Here is a 20,981-nt window from a genome sequence, read left to right on the forward strand (position 1 = left end):
AGTGGCCTCCATCATCCGTAAGTGGAAGAAGTTCGGAACCACCAGGACTCTTCCTAGAGCTGGCCGGCCATCTAAACTGAGTAATCGGGGGAGAAGGGCCTTAGTCAGGGAGGTGACCAAGAACCCGATGGTCACTCTGTCAGAGCTCCAGAGTTCCTCTGTGGAGAGAGGAGAACCTTCCAGAAGGACAACCATCTCTGCAGCAATCCACCAATCAGGCCTGTATGGTAGAGTGGCCAGACGGAAGCCACTCCTTAGTAAAAGGCACATAGCAGCCCGCCTGGAGTTTGCCAAAAGGCACCTGAAGGACTCTCAGACCCAGAGAAACAAAATTCTCTGGTCTGATGAGACAAAGATTGAACTCTTTGGTGTGAATGCCAGGCGTCACGTTTGGAGGAAACCAGGCACCGCTCATCACCAGGCCAATACCATCCCTACAGTGAAGCATGGTGGTGGCAGCATCATGCTGTGGGGATGTTTTTCAGCGGCAGGAACTGGGAGACTAGTCAGGATAGAGGGAAAGATGAATGCAGCAAAGTACAGAGACATCCTGGATGAAAACCTGCTCCAGAGCGCTCTTGACCTCAGACTGGGGCGACGGTTTATCTTTCAGCAGGACAACGACCCTAAGCACACAGCCAAGATATCAAAGGAGTGGCTTCAGGACAACTCTGTGAATGTCCTTGAGTGGCCCAGCCAGAGCCCAGACTTGAATCCGATTGAACATCTCTGGAGAGATCTGAAAATGGCTGTGCGCCGACGCTTCCCATCCAACCTGATGGAGCTTGAGAGGTGCTGCAAAGAGGAATGGGTGAAACTGCCCAAAGATAGGTGTGCCAAGCTTGTGGCATCATATTCAAAAAGACTTGAGGCTGTAATTGCTGCCAAAGGTGCATCAACAAAGTATTGAGCAAAGGCTGTGAATACTTATGTACATGTGATTTCTCAGGTTTTTTATTTTTAATAAATTTGCAAAAATCTCTAAACTTTTTTCACGTTGTCATTATGGGGTGTTGTGTGTAGAATTTTGAGGAAAAAAATGAATTTAATCCATTTTGGTATAAGGCTGCAACATAACAAAATGTGGAAAAAGTGAAGCGCTGTGAATACTTTCCGGATGCACTGTATATGTAAGCATTTCCCAGTTCTTCATTTAGAGAAGATTTCCAACATCACCCCATCTTAAATAATGGTTAAAACAGTTTCCACATTCCCTTACTCTCAAAGTGATTTATTCCAAACCTATACAATAAAGGCTAAATGTGTGGTTCATCACCTTTGTCCACTTCCAGGCAATAAGTAGCTTTGCATGTAATAAACTTGTCTATAAATATATACTCTTGTGCTCTAAAATTAAGATCCAGAAGGTTTAAGAGAAGTAAAAACCAAATTAGTAACCACCTCCTAAAACTTATTTTAACTCATCCCCACAAACAATGAATAGCTGAGAGTTACTTGAGACTCATTCCATTTAAAATAAATGTAACATATACAAACATTAATTGTTTGTGCCTGATCCTCAACACAAGCTTCCCTCCAATATTCCTTCAACTTGTAGGCTCTGAGATGTCAATGAAGCCAGATATAAGCCAGTTATATATTAATTACATGAAACCTCTACCGCCGCATTGTTTTGGTGAAAGGGGTCACATTTTGTGCAGAATGTATTTGCAATAAAAAGTTTAAATGGAATGCTTTACTTTGTTATGATTTCCTCAAAGTTCATAAATGTGTCACGTCTATCAAGATCACACACTAGTTCAAGCCCTTGCCTGCGTATCCAGTTCCATTGCCAACCCATACATATACATCCTGGAAGACTTGTTCAGCTTTATCAAAACGAGGACCTCTGCTGAACTCTCTGGCTCCACCTGCTGGTCTCACTGCATCTGTGCAGATGCATGTCCCCTGACCATTATCTCCTGTTGGGGTGAGATTTAGGGCTTTGCACTCTGGCAGAAATGGTCCACGACTGCTCTTCTATTGGCCTTAAGGCGACGCTTTTGGAAGATCACAGAAACGTTTACAGTAATACAATTCTGCAAGAAGCTTGCGTCCTCAAAAGAAAACTGATGTAGTGACACTGCAGCGCAAAGTAAAGACACAATATGCTTTTCCGCATTCATTTTTAGGGTGGAATTCTTTTTTCGGTTCGCGCATTCCCCACCCATTGGCGCAGGTGTGCCTACCTGCCTTTTGGAAGTGTCAAACGCGGAAGTTTTAGGACTATCACGCCTCATTTTTACCACTGCACCTCTGGTATGTGCACTACGTTAGATTGGCGTCCCTGTTTTTCTGTCTTTTAGGAAGTCGTGAGCCGAAGTGAGCAAAAAATAAATCTGTTCAGGCAGTGAGTGTTAACAACATCTTTTGGACTTGAGGAACCAGGTCCGAGCGGGAGTCCGACCCCATGGCATCCGCCGGACAGATGTATCCCAGCGGGCCGGCGGAGGGAGCGAGGCTCGGGGAAAGCTTGTCGATCCACGGCAGCACGGAGAAGCTGAACTCCTCCGCCGTTAATCGCCTCCTGATGGAGTTCCTGGCTTACTTCGGCAGAGCCGTGTTCGTCTTTTACCCCGTGTACCTGACGGGATACCTGGGCCTCAGTATCAGCTGGGTGTTGCTGTGCATGATGATGGTCACCTGGTGGAAGAAAAATCGCCAGTGGAAAGACAACCGGATCGGAACCGCCATCGAATTTGTGGACAACGAAACGCATTTGGTCAACAAGGAGCTGCAAAGTGCCTTACAGATGGCATCATGGGTGTGTATATGTGCTAATATGTGATACAGTGTCATCACAGATTTCCACTGTTTGTCACTGAGCAGTAGGCGTGACCTGCCTTGCTTCAGGGCACTTCAGGAACCAGGCAGCATGGGGATTCAACTCCGCCTCATTGAGGAAAGGTCCCACCTCAGGAGTCAACCCTGTTCTTTGCTGTGTTTTTGGAGTCACTGATATCTTTGCTGGGCAAGCAAGGCAACTTTAAGTCTGCAGTCAAGTTGTGCAAAACACCCGAAACAAGTCCTGTACTGTAGGACATGTCACCCTCTCTGTTACCTTGACTACAACACACTTTATTTGCATGGCATGCCAGAGTTGACCTGAACCTCCCATACTGAGAGATGGCTTAAACCAGCCAAATGTGCTGTTGTTTTGCAGGAGGTTTGGTCTCTCCACATTTGGTTACACCACACCCACTCAACAGTGACTCATGGGAACCAAGAAGGGAAAGACAATCAGATGGGGCTCTTCTAACGTCAGAGGAATGTAGCATTCACAGTGAATGGGAAATCAGATTGCATTTTAATGGCGGGAGCAGGTAGTGTCTTGCAACTTGCATTTTGTGTATGTGAGACATAGAGATGATGATGGCATATTTTACAGTACTGTGGTTTAAAAACCTTAAATAGGTTTTAATACGTGCAGAATTCCAAGATATGCAGCTTTATGGGGTCCACCCAGTGTAAAAGTGAAAGTTATATCACTGCATCTTATTTTACCCCATTCTTTAAAAATGTACTTTGAGTTTTGGGTAAGTTTCCCCCTCTTGTTGCATCTCAGTTTGTTTGGATAAGGAGTATTAGAACATGACTCCAAACCTCTGTTACAGTCCACAGCTCTGATGCTGCAAAGAAACCTTGGTAAGCCCCAAACAACAAATACTACTGCGCTGCTCTGTGTCCATTCTCACTAAGGAATGCTGAAATGGGAAATATTTGCATAATTTATTTTGGATCCACCAGCCTCATAGGCTTTTTTTTTTTTTTTTTGATTTCATTGATTTGTGTCAACTAATTTTACTCATAAGCCGTTTTAATGCTTGCATGATGGATAATTAATAATTACTGACGTGATTATGTCGTCGATCACCATCATCACGCATGCCGCTGTGTTGTTTCGGTTGAACAAATGCCCACAGACCCACTTCTAACTTTACTATCATACTCTGTTTTTCCAAAGGTCCACTTTCCGGACGTTGAGAAGGTTGACTGGGTTAACAAGGTGCAGTATCAAAATCAAGTTATCTTCCCACCTCTGTCTGGTTTTCTGAGATGATGATAAGCATCATCATCCCAACCTGCCAAATCAAGTTGGTGTTTTTAATTTTTGACTCTGGTTTAAAGTCCCAGTGCTCAACTGTACACTTTCCACACATCCCAGACCACATGGACTAGGCAGTTTGGGTGTACAAACTGGCCTGGGCACATTGAGATGGACGGGCTGAAAGCAACACACCAATATTACTGTATTGTTTCATGTCTCTGCAAAGTAAAACGTGTGCCATCAGTATGATTTTAAAAATGCTACAACAACAGTTTGATGCACAGTGCCTTTTAAGTATTCCCTCTATTTACAAGTGCAAGTGAAGTTATATTTGCTATTTGATGAAGGCGTGGAGTCAAGGCGTTTTCACAGGCTCTGTTGTGCTCCGTATGCTCAGGTGTTGGAGCAGGCCTGGCCCTTCTTTGGGATGTACATGGAGAAGTTCCTCAAAGAAAACATCCAGCCGACCGTCAGGCTCTCCAGCCCGGCGCTCAAGACGTTCACTTTCACCAAGGTCCACTTTGGACACATAGTGAGTTTGCATTTTCCCTCAGTTTACATCCATTTGTCCTCCCATTACTCCTTTGACCCTTTTTTTAAAGCCGTTTAAATCCTCCTGGAGGTAGAAATGATGCCGTCACAGCTGTATCTGATAAACTGAGAGTGTAGTGTCTCATTAAAGAGGGTTGAGCAGGTTCCTTTACAATGTTTCCCTAACTATTCCAGCCTCTCAGGATCACTGGGCTGAAAGCCTTCACACATGAAGTGGATCACAGGGAAGTGGTTCTGGACTTGACTGTAAGGTTGGTTTGACACATTTCTCACTTCAGAGCTGTTTCTGTCATGTGGTGTTTTGGCCCCTATGTTCTGAGTTCACAGTAAACCCTGAGCAAAAGCCTAGCGGGTGTGCGTGTAGTTTTTTCCCTTACAGTCAATTACTTTTACCAGCACTGTTCACTTTGCAGTTATGAAGGTGATGTGGACATCGACGCTGTGGTGAAGGAGCCAATCACAGCTGGTGTCAAAGGACTTCAAGTGGGCATTTAATTTTTTTCTCTGCATTACCCTTATCATCATCATCATCATCATCATCATCATCATCATCATCATCACCACCGTATGTGTTTATCAGTCTTGTAAAAAGTGTCCTGACTCTTCCAGCTCCAGGGGATGTTGAGGGTCATTTTAGAGCCACTTATTGGTGAAGCACCACTGGTGGGAGGGGTCACCTTTTTTTTCATTCGCCGCCCTGTGAGTGCCATTTTCATTACCGTACTGTCATCAATTAAGCTGCATGATTAGCCAAGTGTAAAACTCTAATTCATTTTTTCCCAGACCCTACAAATCAACTGGACTGGCATGACCAACCTTTTGGACAGCCCTGCCTTCAGGTTAGTGTCCACAGAAAACCCCCAGACTCTTCTAATCCTAATCCTCCTCTCGGTGGCCTAAACAGAGTCACATTTCGATGTGTAGTTGTCTGGTTGTAAAGCTCCCTCATCTCATCTCCTCCCCTTCCAGTTCGCTGTCTGAGGAGACCATCATGGACATCATTGCCTCGCTCATGGTGTTGCCCAACCGCATGTGTATACCCCTCATAGACCAGGTCAAAGTGGACCAGATGAGGTTCCCACTACCTCGTGTATGTAAGATACACTTTCCATAAATCTTCGTCTCATCACCTGCAGGCATTTTTAAATACTGTACCATTGCACATTTTAGGATAAAAGTTCCCTATCGAAATTAAAGCGGTTACAATTTGGATGACGTTTTGACAATTGTTGGTTTCTCTTTTTTTTTATAATCTTTAAAAGGTAGGTGAAGGTTTTGTCTTTTCCTGTCATGTGAGACGATATTGTTAGTTTGAATCTTGCTTCTCTTGTCTGCTCCTTAGGGCGTGGTGAGGGTCCACTTGCTGGAGGCCAGAGACCTGGTGGCTAAGGACACATACATGATGGGTTTAGTGAAGGGCAAATCAGACCCCTATGCAACACTCAGAGTCGGTGACCGAAGCGTGAAAAGCAAGACCGTCAAAGAGAATTTGCACCCCACATGGAAGGAAGTGTATGAGGTAGAGTAGCACTATCACACTGCAGTTGTCATGTAAAAACGACTGAAATATTAGTACAATTTTTGTTGATTTTCATGCTTTGGTTTTAATACTATGATTACTATTTTATTCAAATATTTTGGGGCCTTTAAAAATCCTTTAGAACTCCTGATTAAACTAATGAAATGCATGATGGTTTAGCCTGAACACAATTGTTTTTCTTATCCTGCAGGTATTCTAATATGCAAAACTGCTGAAATCTCACTGTACATTTCCTTGTTTGTGAAAGGCAAAGCTAAAGACAAACAACTCAAAAACTACTCAAATCACTGGCAACATCTCATTGTTTGAAAGCTGAGGTTGCCTCCTGCATGGGACTGTTTCCTCCCATTTTTGTTGACTTTTTTGCAGCACTGACTGCACTTTCACTTTACATGTTCATTTAATGTCCCTTTTCTGATGTGTCCTCTGCTAAAGCCTTTCTCTAAATGCTTTAGAAATATGCTGAACTGGGAATGGATCATAGCATTGACTTTCCCATCCTGAAAAACATTTAATAACCACCTTTTCTTTATCTGTGTGCAGTTTGTCGTCCATGAGGCCCCGGGGCAAGAGCTGGAGGTGGAGCTATTCGACGAGGACACAGATAAAGACGACTTCATTGGAAGGTAAGAATCTAATAACGGCACAAACATGAATCACATGTATTAAGAATTTCATTACGTTACATGTTTTGTGTCCTCGTGCGATGTCTTAACACTTTATCTTAGCTTAGCTTTAAACACTCAAATACTAAAATATATTAGTTTTAAATGTTAGTGCTATAAGGTTTTCACTTGCCACCATCATCATCATCATCACCTTAGGTATCACCTTGATTTGGGAGAAGTGAAGAGGGAGAAAGAAATGGATCAGGTGAGCTTTTATTGAATATTGTGAATACACTGAATAAAGTGATTTGTGCCTAGTTTTTTTCGCTGAAGTAGGAAAAAAGTAGTACTCACAAAATGATTGCCAGCACTACAGGACATCAGAGTGAACGGTTTCCTACTGTTTCATTTCCTTATGAAATATGTTGAGACTTTGCAGCAGCAGCATTTTTAAGAATGGAAAAAATGCTAATGCTTTTCTAACCATTTCAACTAGTTTTCTATTTAAATAAAGTCTTTGTATGAGTCGTCATGTTGATAAATGAATCTCCTTCGCTGTTGTAGTGGTTTCCTCTGGAAGGGGTCCAGAATGGAGAAGTTCACCTCAAGCTCCAGTGGTTTTCCCTTCAGACTGACTCCAGCCTGCTGATGGAGGTAGCCTCATTGTTGCTTACATTTCTATTCAGTATCATCAGACTCTTATTCTACTTGTCAATCTTCTAGTTTGCTGTCTTGACTGCAGGTTGCCTCTGAGTGTAACCTGAGTTATTGGGCCAGCCGTTACTCGCTTGTTTAAATCATGTATTGCTCTCTGCCATCACTCTCCTCCAGTCTGCAGACGGCCTGGCTTGTGCTATGCTTGCAGTGTACCTGGACAATGCCTCAAACCTACCAGTAAGTGGCCTCTAATGGGGACTGTTGTTGTCGAGAGCAGGTGATGCGACATGGACAGACAGATGTGCTGATTTGTGTATTCTTGTGTTTGTCTCCAGAAAGACCACAGCGAGTTCACAGAGCACCAGAAACACAGGAAGCACTCAAAGGAGACTCGGGTAAGACAAGAGCTTTTTAAGATTAGTTTTACTGAAGGAGCCGGGCCGGCCTTAGGGACCCCAGACCCTCAGAGGCCCCTAAAGCCCCATTTTCATTGTGTCTCTGTTGGTTTGTTTTAGTTTGATTAATTGCCCATTTCTTTGTGAATATTCACAAGTTCAGTTCAGGTAATTTTTGCCCTTGAAAAGGAGAGTAAATGCTTCGCTTTTACAACTAGTCAACAATTCAAATAAAGATCAGACATGTATGAAAACTGAAAGTTCATTATAAAAAACATTGTTATGAATAGAAAAAAGTCCTTGGTACATTGTTTATTTTCCTCTGTCATAGGAACAAAAAATAACGTAGCATTACATATACATAATCAATATGAATGCATATTTGATGACCAGTCCAACACTGGCCATAACTGCATTAGTCCTATAGTCCATATATGTAATTTCATTCATTCATTCCCAAAACGACAATACAAATTGTACATTACATTTGCTTCCTTCAGATCACCACATACATTCATTTTATATTCATTTGTAAATTTTGCTTTCAGAACAAACTTGTACATCAAATCCGTTTTGAAAAGGTGGTTTAATTCTTTCGTTCTCTAACACCAGCCTAATCATTGCCAGAAGACCCATACTGTTGCTTTATATAGCTCATGGACAGTTTCATTTTTGCCTCTTATAAAAAGTCAATTTGAGAGCTATAGCAGTTTCACATTTGAATTGTTGTAGCTCATTTCAAAGATTGCTTTTTTCCTTTAGAGTGAAGGAAATATATGGCAGAAGATGTTTATTCTTTTATGGTTAAATCAGGCAGTAATCTAGCTTCTCTTTCACTTCACTGCCTTACATTTGATACGTCTTTTGTATCTTGATGTTGGACAAAAGCCTCAGTCAGATCAGATGTTGTCTGTTAGGTGTACCCCAGGTGTACTCGTCCCTGCGCGTAGCTGGTATTTCCCGTTTGTCTGGTGCATGCTTGTCATTTTATGTGGGTGTGTTATTACCAGCTGGTGTTCGTGTTGTTCAGGGTGAGTTTCCCAGCATAAAGAAACATACAGACAAATGTTGTTTACTAAGTGAACATTTGCCCTCGTTGTAAAGCAAATATAGGCTGGTATTTCTTAGGATTTTAAGATTGCTACATAGGACAAATGAATAATGGCCATTGAGGTCACTGATCACTTTACAGTTTCTGTGACAAACATTTGACCTATTCAAACGGAATTACTTAAGGACACATTTTGACCCAGACCTGTTAAACAAATCTGTCTCAACACTGTCTCCTGACTTGAACTTTCAGTAGCAGCTGTTGCCTCTGAATGCCCTCTGCTGGTCATTGTGTGAAGTGAAGAGTGAAAGACGACACTGAATTTACCCATGTTAAGGTTTCATTACCCTGAGGTGTGTCATAGTGAACATAGTGGAGAAAAACTACAGATATAACCTTGACTTAAGGATGGTTTGTTTATTTCCAGAAGATCTAAAGGGAAAAATAAATCATTCCAAGATGAAAACAGATATTGTGATGTGGTTGCAACATTTACTCAGTAAATGTATTTCTATAGTAGACAGTCTCAGCCAACATGTCGAGTTTAGTGAAGGTTATAGTTGAGACCTCAAATGTGTCGCCATCAACCTCTGCTTTGTTCCTTCTGAGTGTTGTTAAAATGAGGGTCAGCCATGCTCATGCTGGCATGCTAGCTGTGGCTACCACCAGTAGCATTCATATTCCTCTGCAGTAAAAGCTTACTTCTCAGGGTTTTTTTTGCCAGTGTAAACATCTGTTTTACGTGTCCCAGATGGTGTGGCGTGTCTGCATTGCATTAGGGAGTGGAATGCTTACTGTAACCTACCCAGCCTGGAAGGCGACACACTGCTTGTAGACAAACTTGCTTGTTGCTGGTGGCCTTTTGGAATAAGGGAAAGCAGAACTGTGAGTCCCTCTGCCCATCAGTACAGCTGCTAACTAATATTCCTCATTGGTTCTTAGGTTTCCTGTGTCAGTGTTATTGACACACAGCGTATGAAAATGTTTTACCCACAAAATGCCAAAAAGCTCATGCACTGCCTCGCTGATATTCTTTGTTTTCAGCTCACAAAGAGAACTGCCTGCCCGAACTCCTATGTGGAATTTTCTGTTGATAAGGAAGTTCAGAAAAGCAAGGTACGGCTCTCACTTTATTACATTGATGTAGCATTTTTTCTTTAATTCATTAGATTAATGAACTCATATGTATTAATTAACGTTTGTACTTGTTTTGGTTTATTTTAGTACTGTACATGACAACCCTAATTGTAACTGTCAAACTGAAAAGCTTCATTAGTGCAAAAATGATGCCGTCACAAAACACAAACACACAACACGGTAGCTGTCCAGCTTTTTGCAATGAAACCAATATTCAGTTATTACCCGTCACTGTCCTCTCTCTCGACAGGTTGTGTTTTCATCTAAGGACCCGGTGTGGGAGGAGGGCTTCACCTTCTTTGTGCATAATATCAAAACACAACAGCTCAGTGTTCAGGTTTGTCATTTAATGTTGCACACACCACCATACCATACCGAAGGTTTCTCTCCGAAGAGGCGACTCAGCTAAAACATTGTATCAACAAACATATGTTTCTCCAAGTTTGCAATAATCACTGATGAAAATCTTAAAAAACTAAATTGAAGTTGATTTCTTTTAGCATATTCCAACGTTTTTCTGTTTGGATTGCAAATTGGCAAATAGCACAAAACACATGTGACTGTTACTATTATGATTAAGTTGTTGTTTGTGACAAAGGCGACATTGTAATAAAGGCTTCAAATTTAAATGAACATCAACAAATATCCTCAAGACTTATAAAACCTTTTCCATTCACTGCTTGAGTAGTTTTATTTGTGTTCTCATGGATCCAGATCAAAGAGCACGAGAAGAAGACTCAGCTCGGTGTCCTCAACTTGCCCCTGAGTCGCCTCCTCAACGCCTCAGACATGACTCTAGACCAGCGCTTCCTGCTGGAGCGCTCCGGAGCAAACAGCCAGATCAAGCTGAAAGCCACTCTCAGGGTGGGTGCACAACGTTGGCAAGCACACACACACATACACACACACATTTAGCACATAGAAACTCACATTACACATAGACAGATCAAGCACATCACATGTTCAGTACAAAGACACAGTCTCAGTTACCAATACGACATTCAGCAGCAGCCTGTTCAAAGCAAAACATCTCTTTCATCTTCAGTAAATTCACATTTTGCTGCCATCTATTGCCAGTTAAAATAACTCTGATGTTATTCAACCTTGATCATGAGAACTTTCAAGTGAGCTCTATTACATTGATGGTTTTACATTGTGTCACTGATATTAGCCATGTCCTCAATCCCACGATAGATTCTTACTGTGGATAAGCCTCCACCCAAGATTATCCTCGATCCTCCTCCGCAAGTTAAACCACAGACCGACCAAGGAGCTAACACCCCATCCTCCTCTCCGGTATTTTCGTCCGACACCATCCCTGCTGGCCAAGCCTCATCTCAGAGCCAGGCGGCCAATTCCCAGAATGGCTATAATGACAACTATTCAACTCACCGCCGTGGCTCCTTACTGGCTTCTGAAACCCAGCGGCCATCTTCCTCCCAGTCAAACATGCGTCGGTATGACTCCCACAGCCTGCTGTCGGAGAACTCCATGGCTTCGTCACGTTTTGACATTTCAGAGGGAGCCTCGTATCCAGAGTGAGTCTGTAGTTTTGTTCTCTTTTTCAGACATGAAAACTTCAGTGTGTTGACGTCTAACCTTTCCACAGAAATCATGAACTAAACTGGACTTTAGCAAGATTTAAGTCATAAAATTGACATTTACAAATGTTTTTTTTATCACTGTAGGGCCATCAGGAATCATCAGGGTTCTTTTGGGGAGATCCATTTGACTTTACGCTATGCCACCCTGAGGAAAAGACTCATCGTCCTGGTTGACGCCTGCAGGTACACCAGGAAGAAAATCCAGCCTTGCTAGTGTTTCGCAGCAGCACTAACACTGACAATGAATATACCTATTTGCTCATCATCATTTTAGATCTCAGAATACAGAAATTCACATTTCAATTTCTGTGTGATAAACAGTTTTGTGTTGAGTATAGTTATAATAGTCAATATTACCTTGGTTTGCTGTGACTGACTCCAACAATACAAGAGAGGAAATTGCTGTAATTGAACATACTTCAAATGCAAAGCCAGCCATAACCCAATGTGTGTACTTGTTGCCTACAGGAACTTATTCCGTTCCAATGAGAATGGCACAGACTCTTATGTTCGCCTGTATTTGCTCCCTGACCAATCCTGGATACATCGCAAGAGGACACACGTCAAAAGGAGGACAGTCAATCCTGTCTTCAATGACAAGTAAGTCTACATCGCCCATTTGTATGAAAGCAAAATTGACATTTTCATCAGTTGCTTTTGTGATTACCAACTTGAAGTAGTTAACACAGAGTCAGAAGCACAGAGGTTGATCTGCCAACCCTCTGTCATCACAGGTTTGAATTTGATGTGTCACTTGAAGAGGTAAAAACCAGGAAGTTGGATGTGGCAGTCAAAAATGGCAAGATGTTCCACTCACGGGAGAGAAAGGACATTGGCATGGTAGGTAATGCTGTATATGAAAGACCTGTCTGGTTGCAAAACCAATGTCTTGACCGCTACAATCATCGCCCTTTTGCAGTTTTGCAACTGAGTCTGGATAATTGACTGAATTTTCATGTTCTGTTCCTGTCCACAGGTGATGCTAGATTTTTCACAGTTGGATCTAGTCAAAGGCATCACAGAATGGTATGGTGCCCACTTTTTCTTTTTACATGATTTGGGTGAAACGGTAGCTGCAAATAATTCTTGGTGTTTTGTTCTGAATGGAACACAAAGTTGAGTTTGATGTATTATATCAGAACTGAGCTGAAGTATGCTGATTTGAAGTACCAATACGTCCTACGGTCATTGGGTACATTTTCTTGCATTTTCATGCTTACTTTGTTCAGGATAGAAAATCCTGCCTAACTGGCTTCTTTAAAGGAATAGTTAAAGCTACAGTAGGCAATATTATTGAAATATAATTTTGGTTGTAATAATGGATTTTGACCATTACATGTCACTACCAATATCTAATTGAAGGGCTCCTTTAAAAAAATGTGTCTCTGTGAGCACCCGCCCCTTTGTATTTAGTCTTTTAAAAATCTGGACCAGGACTGAATCAAACAACCAATCAGGGTTAGCTAGCACGTAACTGACCAATCACATTGACTCTGTACAAGCAAGGACTTCTACAGAAGGTTCCACCCTCTGGATTGGAGTGTGAAAACACAGACCCCCTGATTACCCTCATTGGTTGTTTGATTCAGAACAGTTAAAAAAAACAACTAAATTCAAAGGGGCCCTTCAGTTAAATATTGTTAGGAACAACTACTGTTTGACCCAAGTCTGGCTGGAGGGCAAAGACCCTTTCTGGTCGATAGTAATAATGTATAGACATTTATGTGGGGAAACAAATGGTTTATTTGGTTCAAGTATAATTATATGAATATTTCGTTTCTCTCTCCTCATAAGGTTTGAGCTCACATTGCCTGGGCTGAAGAAATCCATCTAGCAGGCAGAGCTGTAAAACTTCAGTTTGCAGCTTTAAGAGCAGCGCCTCAGCCACTGCAAGGCCAAATGCAGGCCTGATAAATGCTTGGAAGGTTGCATATTCCTTTGTCTGTCTATCATCGCGGACCAGAGTTTAATCCCATCTCAGATACTTGTTTGTTACTGTATGTCAAAGTGTATACGATCACAGGCACAGACAGTGATATTCCAAACCACATCCCTTCTTACTTGGAATAAACTGTTTAAGTGCATCTTGTCCCACTTACAGATTTCCCCCATGATTTAACAAAATATTCAGAATAAATTATACTGTTCTAAATTATCTTGAACAGAGCAGACACATAGCTGCAAATAAGACTTTTAAACATGCTTTGGTATCCCAGATAATGTTGGCGTAAGTGGTGTATCATTTTATGATCCAATTTGTTGTAGCTTATTTGGGTTGACAAGCAGAAACCAAATGATCCTAAATAGTTATGCTATTGCGAAGCATTTCATTTCCATAGGAAAAGAGGATGTCATTCATCAGAAAATGTTTGTATTTCTACTCTATAGGGAAACAAAGGTGATGTGTTTATTTTGGATCGTATTGGTGAGAGCTTTGGTTTTTGAGATTATCTGAGCCAAAGTTATCCTTTTGTATTTTCATGTAAATAGTTTTATATGTAATATAGTAAGGGAAATAAAGGTAAAACCATGTGTGTTTGTTGCAGCAATCCAGGAGAGTCATTGCATGGTTACACGCTTTAATACACACTGACTACCACATATTCACAGCTGGAAGAAGCCAAATACAACTAGAGTCTTGTGTGGGCAGCTGAGCAGCTTAAGCGGTGTGTTCATTTGAAGTGAAACTGCATCCAGGCAAGGCACATGAGATATAGTTCTTTGCTCAAGGCCTTGACCATTGTTACTGAGGGAGTGAGGGTTTTAAACCTAACCCTCTCAGATTTACTACCCTAGTCTTTAAGTGATCTTCAGTTTCAATATTTAAAATACTCAATGTTAATGACTGTCTGTTTCCTGTAAAAAAAAATGTTTTATACAACTTGATGAACAAGCTTTTACTGTATATATCCCTATTTCATACATGGTAGACTGCCACAGGCAAAACAAAAAAGAGAGTCATCCATGCAAAAAAAAAAAAGATGTTGACTGCAAATTGTTGTTGAGCCAAGAATTAGGTCTTGACTAATGGTGAGCTGTTTATCTGTTGTCCATTTAAATGATTCAGTCGCTGGAGAATTTGTTTTAGGTTTCCAATTCTGGTGTTTTTGAATTGACACTCCAAATGACTGAAATTTATTTTCAAACAAATAAATGTTGTTTTATCATTTCAAAGGGTCACAAAAGCTGTGAATGTGAGTGTGATTGGTTGTCTCATTACATACCAGTACATATAGTTGCAACGTTGCCTGTCTGTGTGCCCTGTAATACCCGTGTCAGCCCCCGCGACCCCGAGCAGTCCTGGCTCCGGCCCGAGGGAGGGTAGGGTCTGACGTTCACCTCCGGCCAGGTCCATCAGGAGAAGTGGTGTATATTTGCTTAACCCCATAAAACTTATATTTACTATATAGTTATATTATGATATTTAGACATTTAAAATTATGTTCCTATTCTAACTTGTATTTATATACTCCAACAATTTACAAACCCCCCCCGCTCACCACAGATTAATGGACTATTCCATCACCATGCCCGCTGCACACATAAACGTTCTTGTTGCTAGGGGCGTTGGACCTCCGATATTGTGACTAAGGGTATTCTACACAACATCAAACACTGAAGCAAAGTTAGCACAGAGGGCACACAGTTAAATTAACGTCACACTGTGATGACATATCGACAGAAACTAAACTATATCAACACATTTCTTCTGTTGTACTACAAAGTGTTATATTGAACTTAAACCACGGAGTTATACTCAGATCGAAATACCCGCGACTCCCGCTGGCGCTAAGCAGTTCACGCGAGTTCACCGTTGCTTCCATAGCAACGGCCCTGGCAACGTTTCGTTAAAGCGTTACCTTACGATAACTTTGCACAAGTACCAGCATGAGTTCAGCCAGGAAGGAAACAAATATTACCGATAGTCTAGCATTCTTACCACCAAATCCACCGCAGGTAAGTTTAGAAAACACGAAGAGCAATGTCGTTACAACTGTTGACTGACGGTGTTATCTTCCGCTTCACCCACCGTTAGACACGTAACACTAACTTTTTTTCAGTTACTATTAAAAATTGTCTTGCCCAAATTACTTCTACATTTTCCAGCATGTTTTTCCAAACACCTCTCAATTTATTTGTGAAAACAACACCAAACTAACGGCTAACTCCATCGTCCAGGTCAACAGAAAACAGCCGTGGATGGAAACTAAACCTCTGTTCTCGCTGTATCACCCACTCAAGCAGAAGCCTCAAGGGACTGAAGCAGCTGAGAGAAGTGGGCTCAATGTTCAAGTTTTGAGTTGGTAATCATGTTATACTCAGCTAAGAATTATTGTTTTTTCAGTATTGTGGTAATTCTGTTTGAACCCCCGTGTGTGCTGTAGGAGATGGGCTGTTTGAAGGGGCAGGCAGTAGACCAAGTAAAGGTTCTAGTGGAGGCCAGTACCTGCGCCAGAGCAGAAAGGCAATGCAGATCCCTGGGACCTCCAAGTATCACAGCAGTACCCGAACACAACTCAGTATAAAGCAGAAGAATTTCCGTGAAACTCTCATTAAATTCATATGGTGAGTTTGCCTTTTAAGCCTAATTATATGTCTGTCATGACATTTCAATTTATGTATTTGTCCATCTCTGCATCAGTGTTTCCTCTATATGGTTTGGCAGCACGGGAAGGACATGAATAAGTAACTAACTACTTAATTAACCACTTGAATGGAATTAGATGTTGAATTTTGTTTGTTATGATAAAGTATCCAGGAAAATCCTTTTTGAAGGCAACTTTGTAAAGCATAACTATGACCAAACCACGGCTACATTACACCGCTCAGGATGGGATATATTTTGTACATCAATAAGTGGCCTTTGTTATGACTCCTGTTTTGGCATTTATTTCTGTTCTTTGTAGCCAGGAGGAGGAGGATGGCAACTCTCCATCACGTGGCTCTCCCAAATCTACAGCAAAGAATGACCGTGAAATGGTGAAATGCAAAACACACTTGATACCATATATTATATCTCAGGCCCTCTTTTGTTGTGTATGTGCTGATAATGAAGACATTGTGCCAATTATTCTCTTACATCATCTTTTTAAGACACTTGATATGGTGGCCTTTTAATCACTGTTTTGTTTTGTTGGTCTCAGTGGTTGCGGTTGTTCGGTATGTTTCTTTCTTAATGCAGCATTTTGTCTTTACGTGAAAAAAATATATGATATATTTGAAATTCTTGCCTGTACTAATAGCTTCAGCTCAGGTTCACAGCATGGAAAATGAAGTCAGCATGAGCCAGTGGAAGAGGAATATTTACACACTGAGTCATATACTCAAAATTGAAACATGCTCTCAATGAGGTCCTGGATGTTTCCATCATCCAGTAATCAGCACTGTCACCAAAAAAAAGTAAAATACATGTCAGGCATTGTTTGTTTTACAATGTCCTAAAATAGTTTATAATGTTCTGTCCTGTCAGAGATATAACTACTACATCCAGAAAGGGATAGACCTGGAGAATGTGGCTCCTCTGGGGGACTCGTGGCTGGAGAACATTCAGGAAATGGTCCCCAGCCACCTGAGGAGCCTGAACACACCACTGGAGCGGCTGGTCGATGAGATTAAGGAGGACTACTTGCTCAGTGTCAAGACAGCAATCTGTATTTATTTCATTACCTATTTCATTAAAGTCACAAGCGCTGAAGACATGCGAGCACATAACCTACATGCATGTATTTGCCTTTAAAATCCACACACCATAATCAGGATGGAAAACATATATTTATACAGAATTGATACATTTCAAAATGCTTCTTGAAATTAAAATGAAAACATTCTCATTCTCTTTTATAATCTTTGGTGAATGGATCATTTGTAATACATAACAATCTGGTAATAAAACATTGTTTGTTTTAATATCTTCTTGTTTGTGATTGCAGTGAAGTATACATTCAGAGATTCAAGGGAAAATGACGAGGACAAAGTGACAGATCTGCCGCCTCACAGACTTGAGTAAGGCAGCATGAATGTGATGGAGAAGGTTGCATGTTTATCTTGTGAGAAGTATACAGAACCTCTACTCACTCATACTATGTGGCATGACCAGGCCACATAGAGATTCCTTGTTTTCCTTTGTACATGGAAAGCCTGAGTTTCCACAGTGAGCAGTGACTGGAAGCCTTTAGAATTGGGGCACAAGTCTGTTCTTCATAGCGCCTCTGTTATCTTTCGCTGTCAGACTGGAGGTCTTGCCAAAACCATGGAACAAAGCCTTTGTCCGTGCGCAAAAGAGGATGAGAGGTAATCTTCACTCTGTCAACCCCACTATGCTGCAGGTGCTGTACCTTTGGCATGTCAGTTACAAGTAAGTCTGCTATGGTACATTTTTCACTTTTGTTAAAACTTGGGTTTATTTACTTTTTACTGTTTACAAAATTGAAATGAAAATGTAGGTGTTGAGTGACTTTGATAAACTTTGGTCAAATTTAAGTTAATATACAGGAATATATTTTATTTTTACTTTTTAAAACATTTTACATCATTTAACAATTTATTCTGAGAAAAACAACATGCTGTGTTCAATATTTTTAATATATTTAATTTCATCATATTTGAGTTTCATTACTTATGCATAATCGAATGTTATTCTAGATTCTGTTCATCAAATATGCTAAGTGTGGGTATATTAATACGCTAATGTTATAACATAACAGGAATGGAAGCACCTTTTCTGATGAAAATTAAGATATTTACACAGAGCAAATAATAAAAAACGTGCATTATATCTTGTATGAATCATTTCCTGTTTTCATGAGAAATCGTTTTCCAGATCTATTTACAAGCTGTCAAGCAAATGATTGCTTCTGCTTTAACTATGTGGACATGGAGAGATTTTTTAAAGAATATAACAAAATGTTCAGTAATAGAAAATGGTGTTAGACTGACCATCTAAGATCTGTCTGTGCCTTTCTAAAGTTTGTGGCACTACTATATTATCCCATGTCACCTTTAAAGTACAATTGCTGTAGTAGATCCATGTTTGCCATCATCTCCCTCCTCCTCCCTCCCTTCTCATTATCTCCCCCTTGATGACCTGCTTGCAGAAATCTCCGTCTGATAGATGTAGATGAGTTCCACAGCAGAGAGGAGTCCATGGAGCTCCCTGTGTTTCAACAGATTGTCACCAGACATGTTGATAATGCCAGAGGAATCCTCCTCAAAAAGTGAGTCCACATTATCACTTAACATCAAGATACCTGTGCTCATTAAATAACAATCAGAATACTGCCTTGGCTTTGTGGATTAGATGTAGAGATGTAATGAATGTGCATTGGAAATACATCAGAAGTACTTTTGAATACAAAGAAACGATTAAAAGCTAAAGACAGCATGCCTCAAATACAAATTTTCATCTATTCATTCATGTATAAACTGACAAATGGCTTTAGAGTACAGCCAGACATATGAGAGTTACCAAATGTGATGCTGTGGTGAGCTTTAGTAAAAACATTAGCTACATTATAGTTTGCTTACCTTTCCAATAAATACAATGGCCACTCTGCATCAGCATAGAAGTTTTAATTGAAGTTTCAAAAGTTTACTTGGGTTTTAGAGAAATAAACCGAATGCATACTGCATAGTGCACAGTGGGTAATTCAGGGGGCCTGGGCAGCCATTAAGTTAACAGATGAGTGCTGTGTCCCAGTTTTTCCCCATTGGTATCATTATGTGACTATTTGAATCTGTTGTTGAGTATTAAATGCATATTAACACATCTTCTGAGAACAATCTTAAATGTAACATTGCTGTTTTGTACACCAGTTGGGTTCCTGAAGTGCACAACATTTACTACCAGGGGTGCAGGCGCACGCTGGTGCCTTCCTGCAGCAACATGGCCAAGCTTCTGTCTTTCTTCAACTGTGCAGCTGCACTGATGACCTCCCAGCTACAGAGCCTTGCCATAGACTCAATGAGGGACTACACACAATTCATTTCCCAAGACCCGGTAGGAGAAAGCTTAAAAGCTTCAGTCCAATGTATTTTAGAAGAGTGGAACAGACTGGACTGCAACACAAGTCATTTCAATACATTGTTAGATTTTGATCTTGATGAACAGGATGGACACTTAAAGTTGCGCTCTTTTTCTGCCTTGTTTTGTTTTGCTCTCCACCATCTTAGCGGCCAGAGCGAGCCTATGAGTACCCAGGCTTTGTACTGCATCTGACCCTGGAGGACAGGGAGATCAAGTTTGAGCCCAACCTCAAATTGTACGAGGAGGTCCTCCTAAATGTCTACGAGTTCATGCTCAGGCCTATCAACATGGTACCTCGTGTGGAAACCCAACTGTACCCTGAGTGGGTAAGAGGAAAAGAGTGTGTGTCTGTGTGCGGTGTATATACACTCAGTTGCCAGTTTATTAGGTACATCTAGCTAAAACTAATGCACTCTGATACAGACATCCTGCAATAAATCCTACCGTTATGAAGGTTATAATGTTCAGTTTTTAGAGAGGTGTTGATTCAACTGTATAATCATTTTAGAGGTTATAGTTTGTGGTGCTGTTGAACTGTATTGCGTCATACAGTGTTGTGTTATTTAGCCTACCCTCATTGATATAAATGGGGTGGACAAAATAATAGAAACACCTGTCAGTTGTATCAGTGACATTAATATCAGTAATAGAGCCTCAATAATTGTATAGCACATTGTATATGACCTGAATTTTGGCAGTCTTTGGTAGATTTTTCCTGCTGTCATGATGTCTACAATCCATATTCTGTATATTGCTTAGGTTTCTATCCTGCTTCATGTCTTCCTAGCCCGGCTCCCAGTTTGGGAGCACCCTGAAGCCCATCATCCTGCCAGAGATCCTTCAGGCCCAGCAGGAGGAGGTGCGCAGGGTGTTCTGGGCTGAGTGCGTCAGGCCCAAGGAGCATGTTCACGAGTATGATAAATACGCTGCACTGGTATCCAGGCAGGCAGAGGACGATGTGGAGCAGTTCCTCAGTGAGAAGCACTCCTTCCAGGAAATCATGGTGGAGGTGATGCACTACCAGCAGCTTGCTGACCAGATCCAGTACACATCATGCAAGGTACTCACCAGACATGACAATGTGATGGCCATAAAAGTTATATATTACTTATGTATTACATTTATATTTTAGACAGAAAGAAACTTATAATATGAATTAAGACAGAGCAAATACTTTTTTGGTCATGTGGAGTGACAGAAATGAGGTTGCTAATGTTTCTTTACTATCTAATTCCTGTGATGGCTATTATTCCGCATAGAACACTATCTAATAAACCCTGAAATCTAAACAATCTTGTTTTCCATGACTACGACTGTCAGTGACTATTTGTGTTAACTGTGCTACTGACCAATACTTTTGGCTTTA

The 20,981-nt window shown here is 41.0% G+C and overlaps 2 protein-coding genes across 2 annotated transcripts in view; both read left to right on the forward strand.

The window, feature by feature from the left end:
- Nucleotides 1-2,342: 2,342 nt before the first annotated feature.
- Nucleotides 2,343-14,141, forward strand: esyt3 (extended synaptotagmin-like protein 3). Its single transcript, XM_070914239.1, has 23 exons — nucleotides 2,343-2,764; nucleotides 3,965-4,006; nucleotides 4,446-4,580; nucleotides 4,775-4,851; nucleotides 5,014-5,083; nucleotides 5,210-5,299; nucleotides 5,384-5,439; nucleotides 5,570-5,690; nucleotides 5,943-6,119; nucleotides 6,684-6,766; nucleotides 6,965-7,013; nucleotides 7,313-7,402; nucleotides 7,580-7,642; nucleotides 7,741-7,800; nucleotides 9,896-9,967; nucleotides 10,239-10,325; nucleotides 10,703-10,852; nucleotides 11,183-11,526; nucleotides 11,677-11,775; nucleotides 12,061-12,192; nucleotides 12,327-12,432; nucleotides 12,569-12,618; nucleotides 13,387-14,141. Exons 1-23 carry the CDS (start codon nucleotides 2,411-2,413, stop codon nucleotides 13,424-13,426), a joined length of 2,547 nt encoding a protein of 848 aa, XP_070770340.1. The 5' UTR covers nucleotides 2,343-2,410; the 3' UTR covers nucleotides 13,427-14,141.
- A 1,339-nt stretch (nucleotides 14,142-15,480) lies between these two features.
- The window catches only part of dnah7 (dynein, axonemal, heavy chain 7), a 77,194-nt gene continuing 71,693 nt past the window's right edge, over nucleotides 15,481-20,981 (forward strand). The window contains exons 1-11 of the mRNA XM_070915135.1: nucleotides 15,481-15,549; nucleotides 15,772-15,868; nucleotides 15,978-16,158; nucleotides 16,500-16,572; nucleotides 17,063-17,243; nucleotides 17,523-17,595; nucleotides 17,822-17,947; nucleotides 18,687-18,806; nucleotides 19,405-19,588; nucleotides 19,762-19,941; nucleotides 20,403-20,675. Of these exons, the coding sequence (XP_070771236.1) occupies nucleotides 15,481-15,549; nucleotides 15,772-15,868; nucleotides 15,978-16,158; nucleotides 16,500-16,572; nucleotides 17,063-17,243; nucleotides 17,523-17,595; nucleotides 17,822-17,947; nucleotides 18,687-18,806; nucleotides 19,405-19,588; nucleotides 19,762-19,941; nucleotides 20,403-20,675 (1,557 nt within the window). The remainder of the gene's footprint in view (nucleotides 15,550-15,771; nucleotides 15,869-15,977; nucleotides 16,159-16,499; nucleotides 16,573-17,062; nucleotides 17,244-17,522; nucleotides 17,596-17,821; nucleotides 17,948-18,686; nucleotides 18,807-19,404; nucleotides 19,589-19,761; nucleotides 19,942-20,402; nucleotides 20,676-20,981) is intronic.

Source organism: Enoplosus armatus, chromosome 11 (assembly GCF_043641665.1).
Source record: "Enoplosus armatus isolate fEnoArm2 chromosome 11, fEnoArm2.hap1, whole genome shotgun sequence".
Lineage (NCBI taxonomy): Eukaryota > Metazoa > Chordata > Actinopteri > Centrarchiformes > Enoplosidae > Enoplosus > Enoplosus armatus.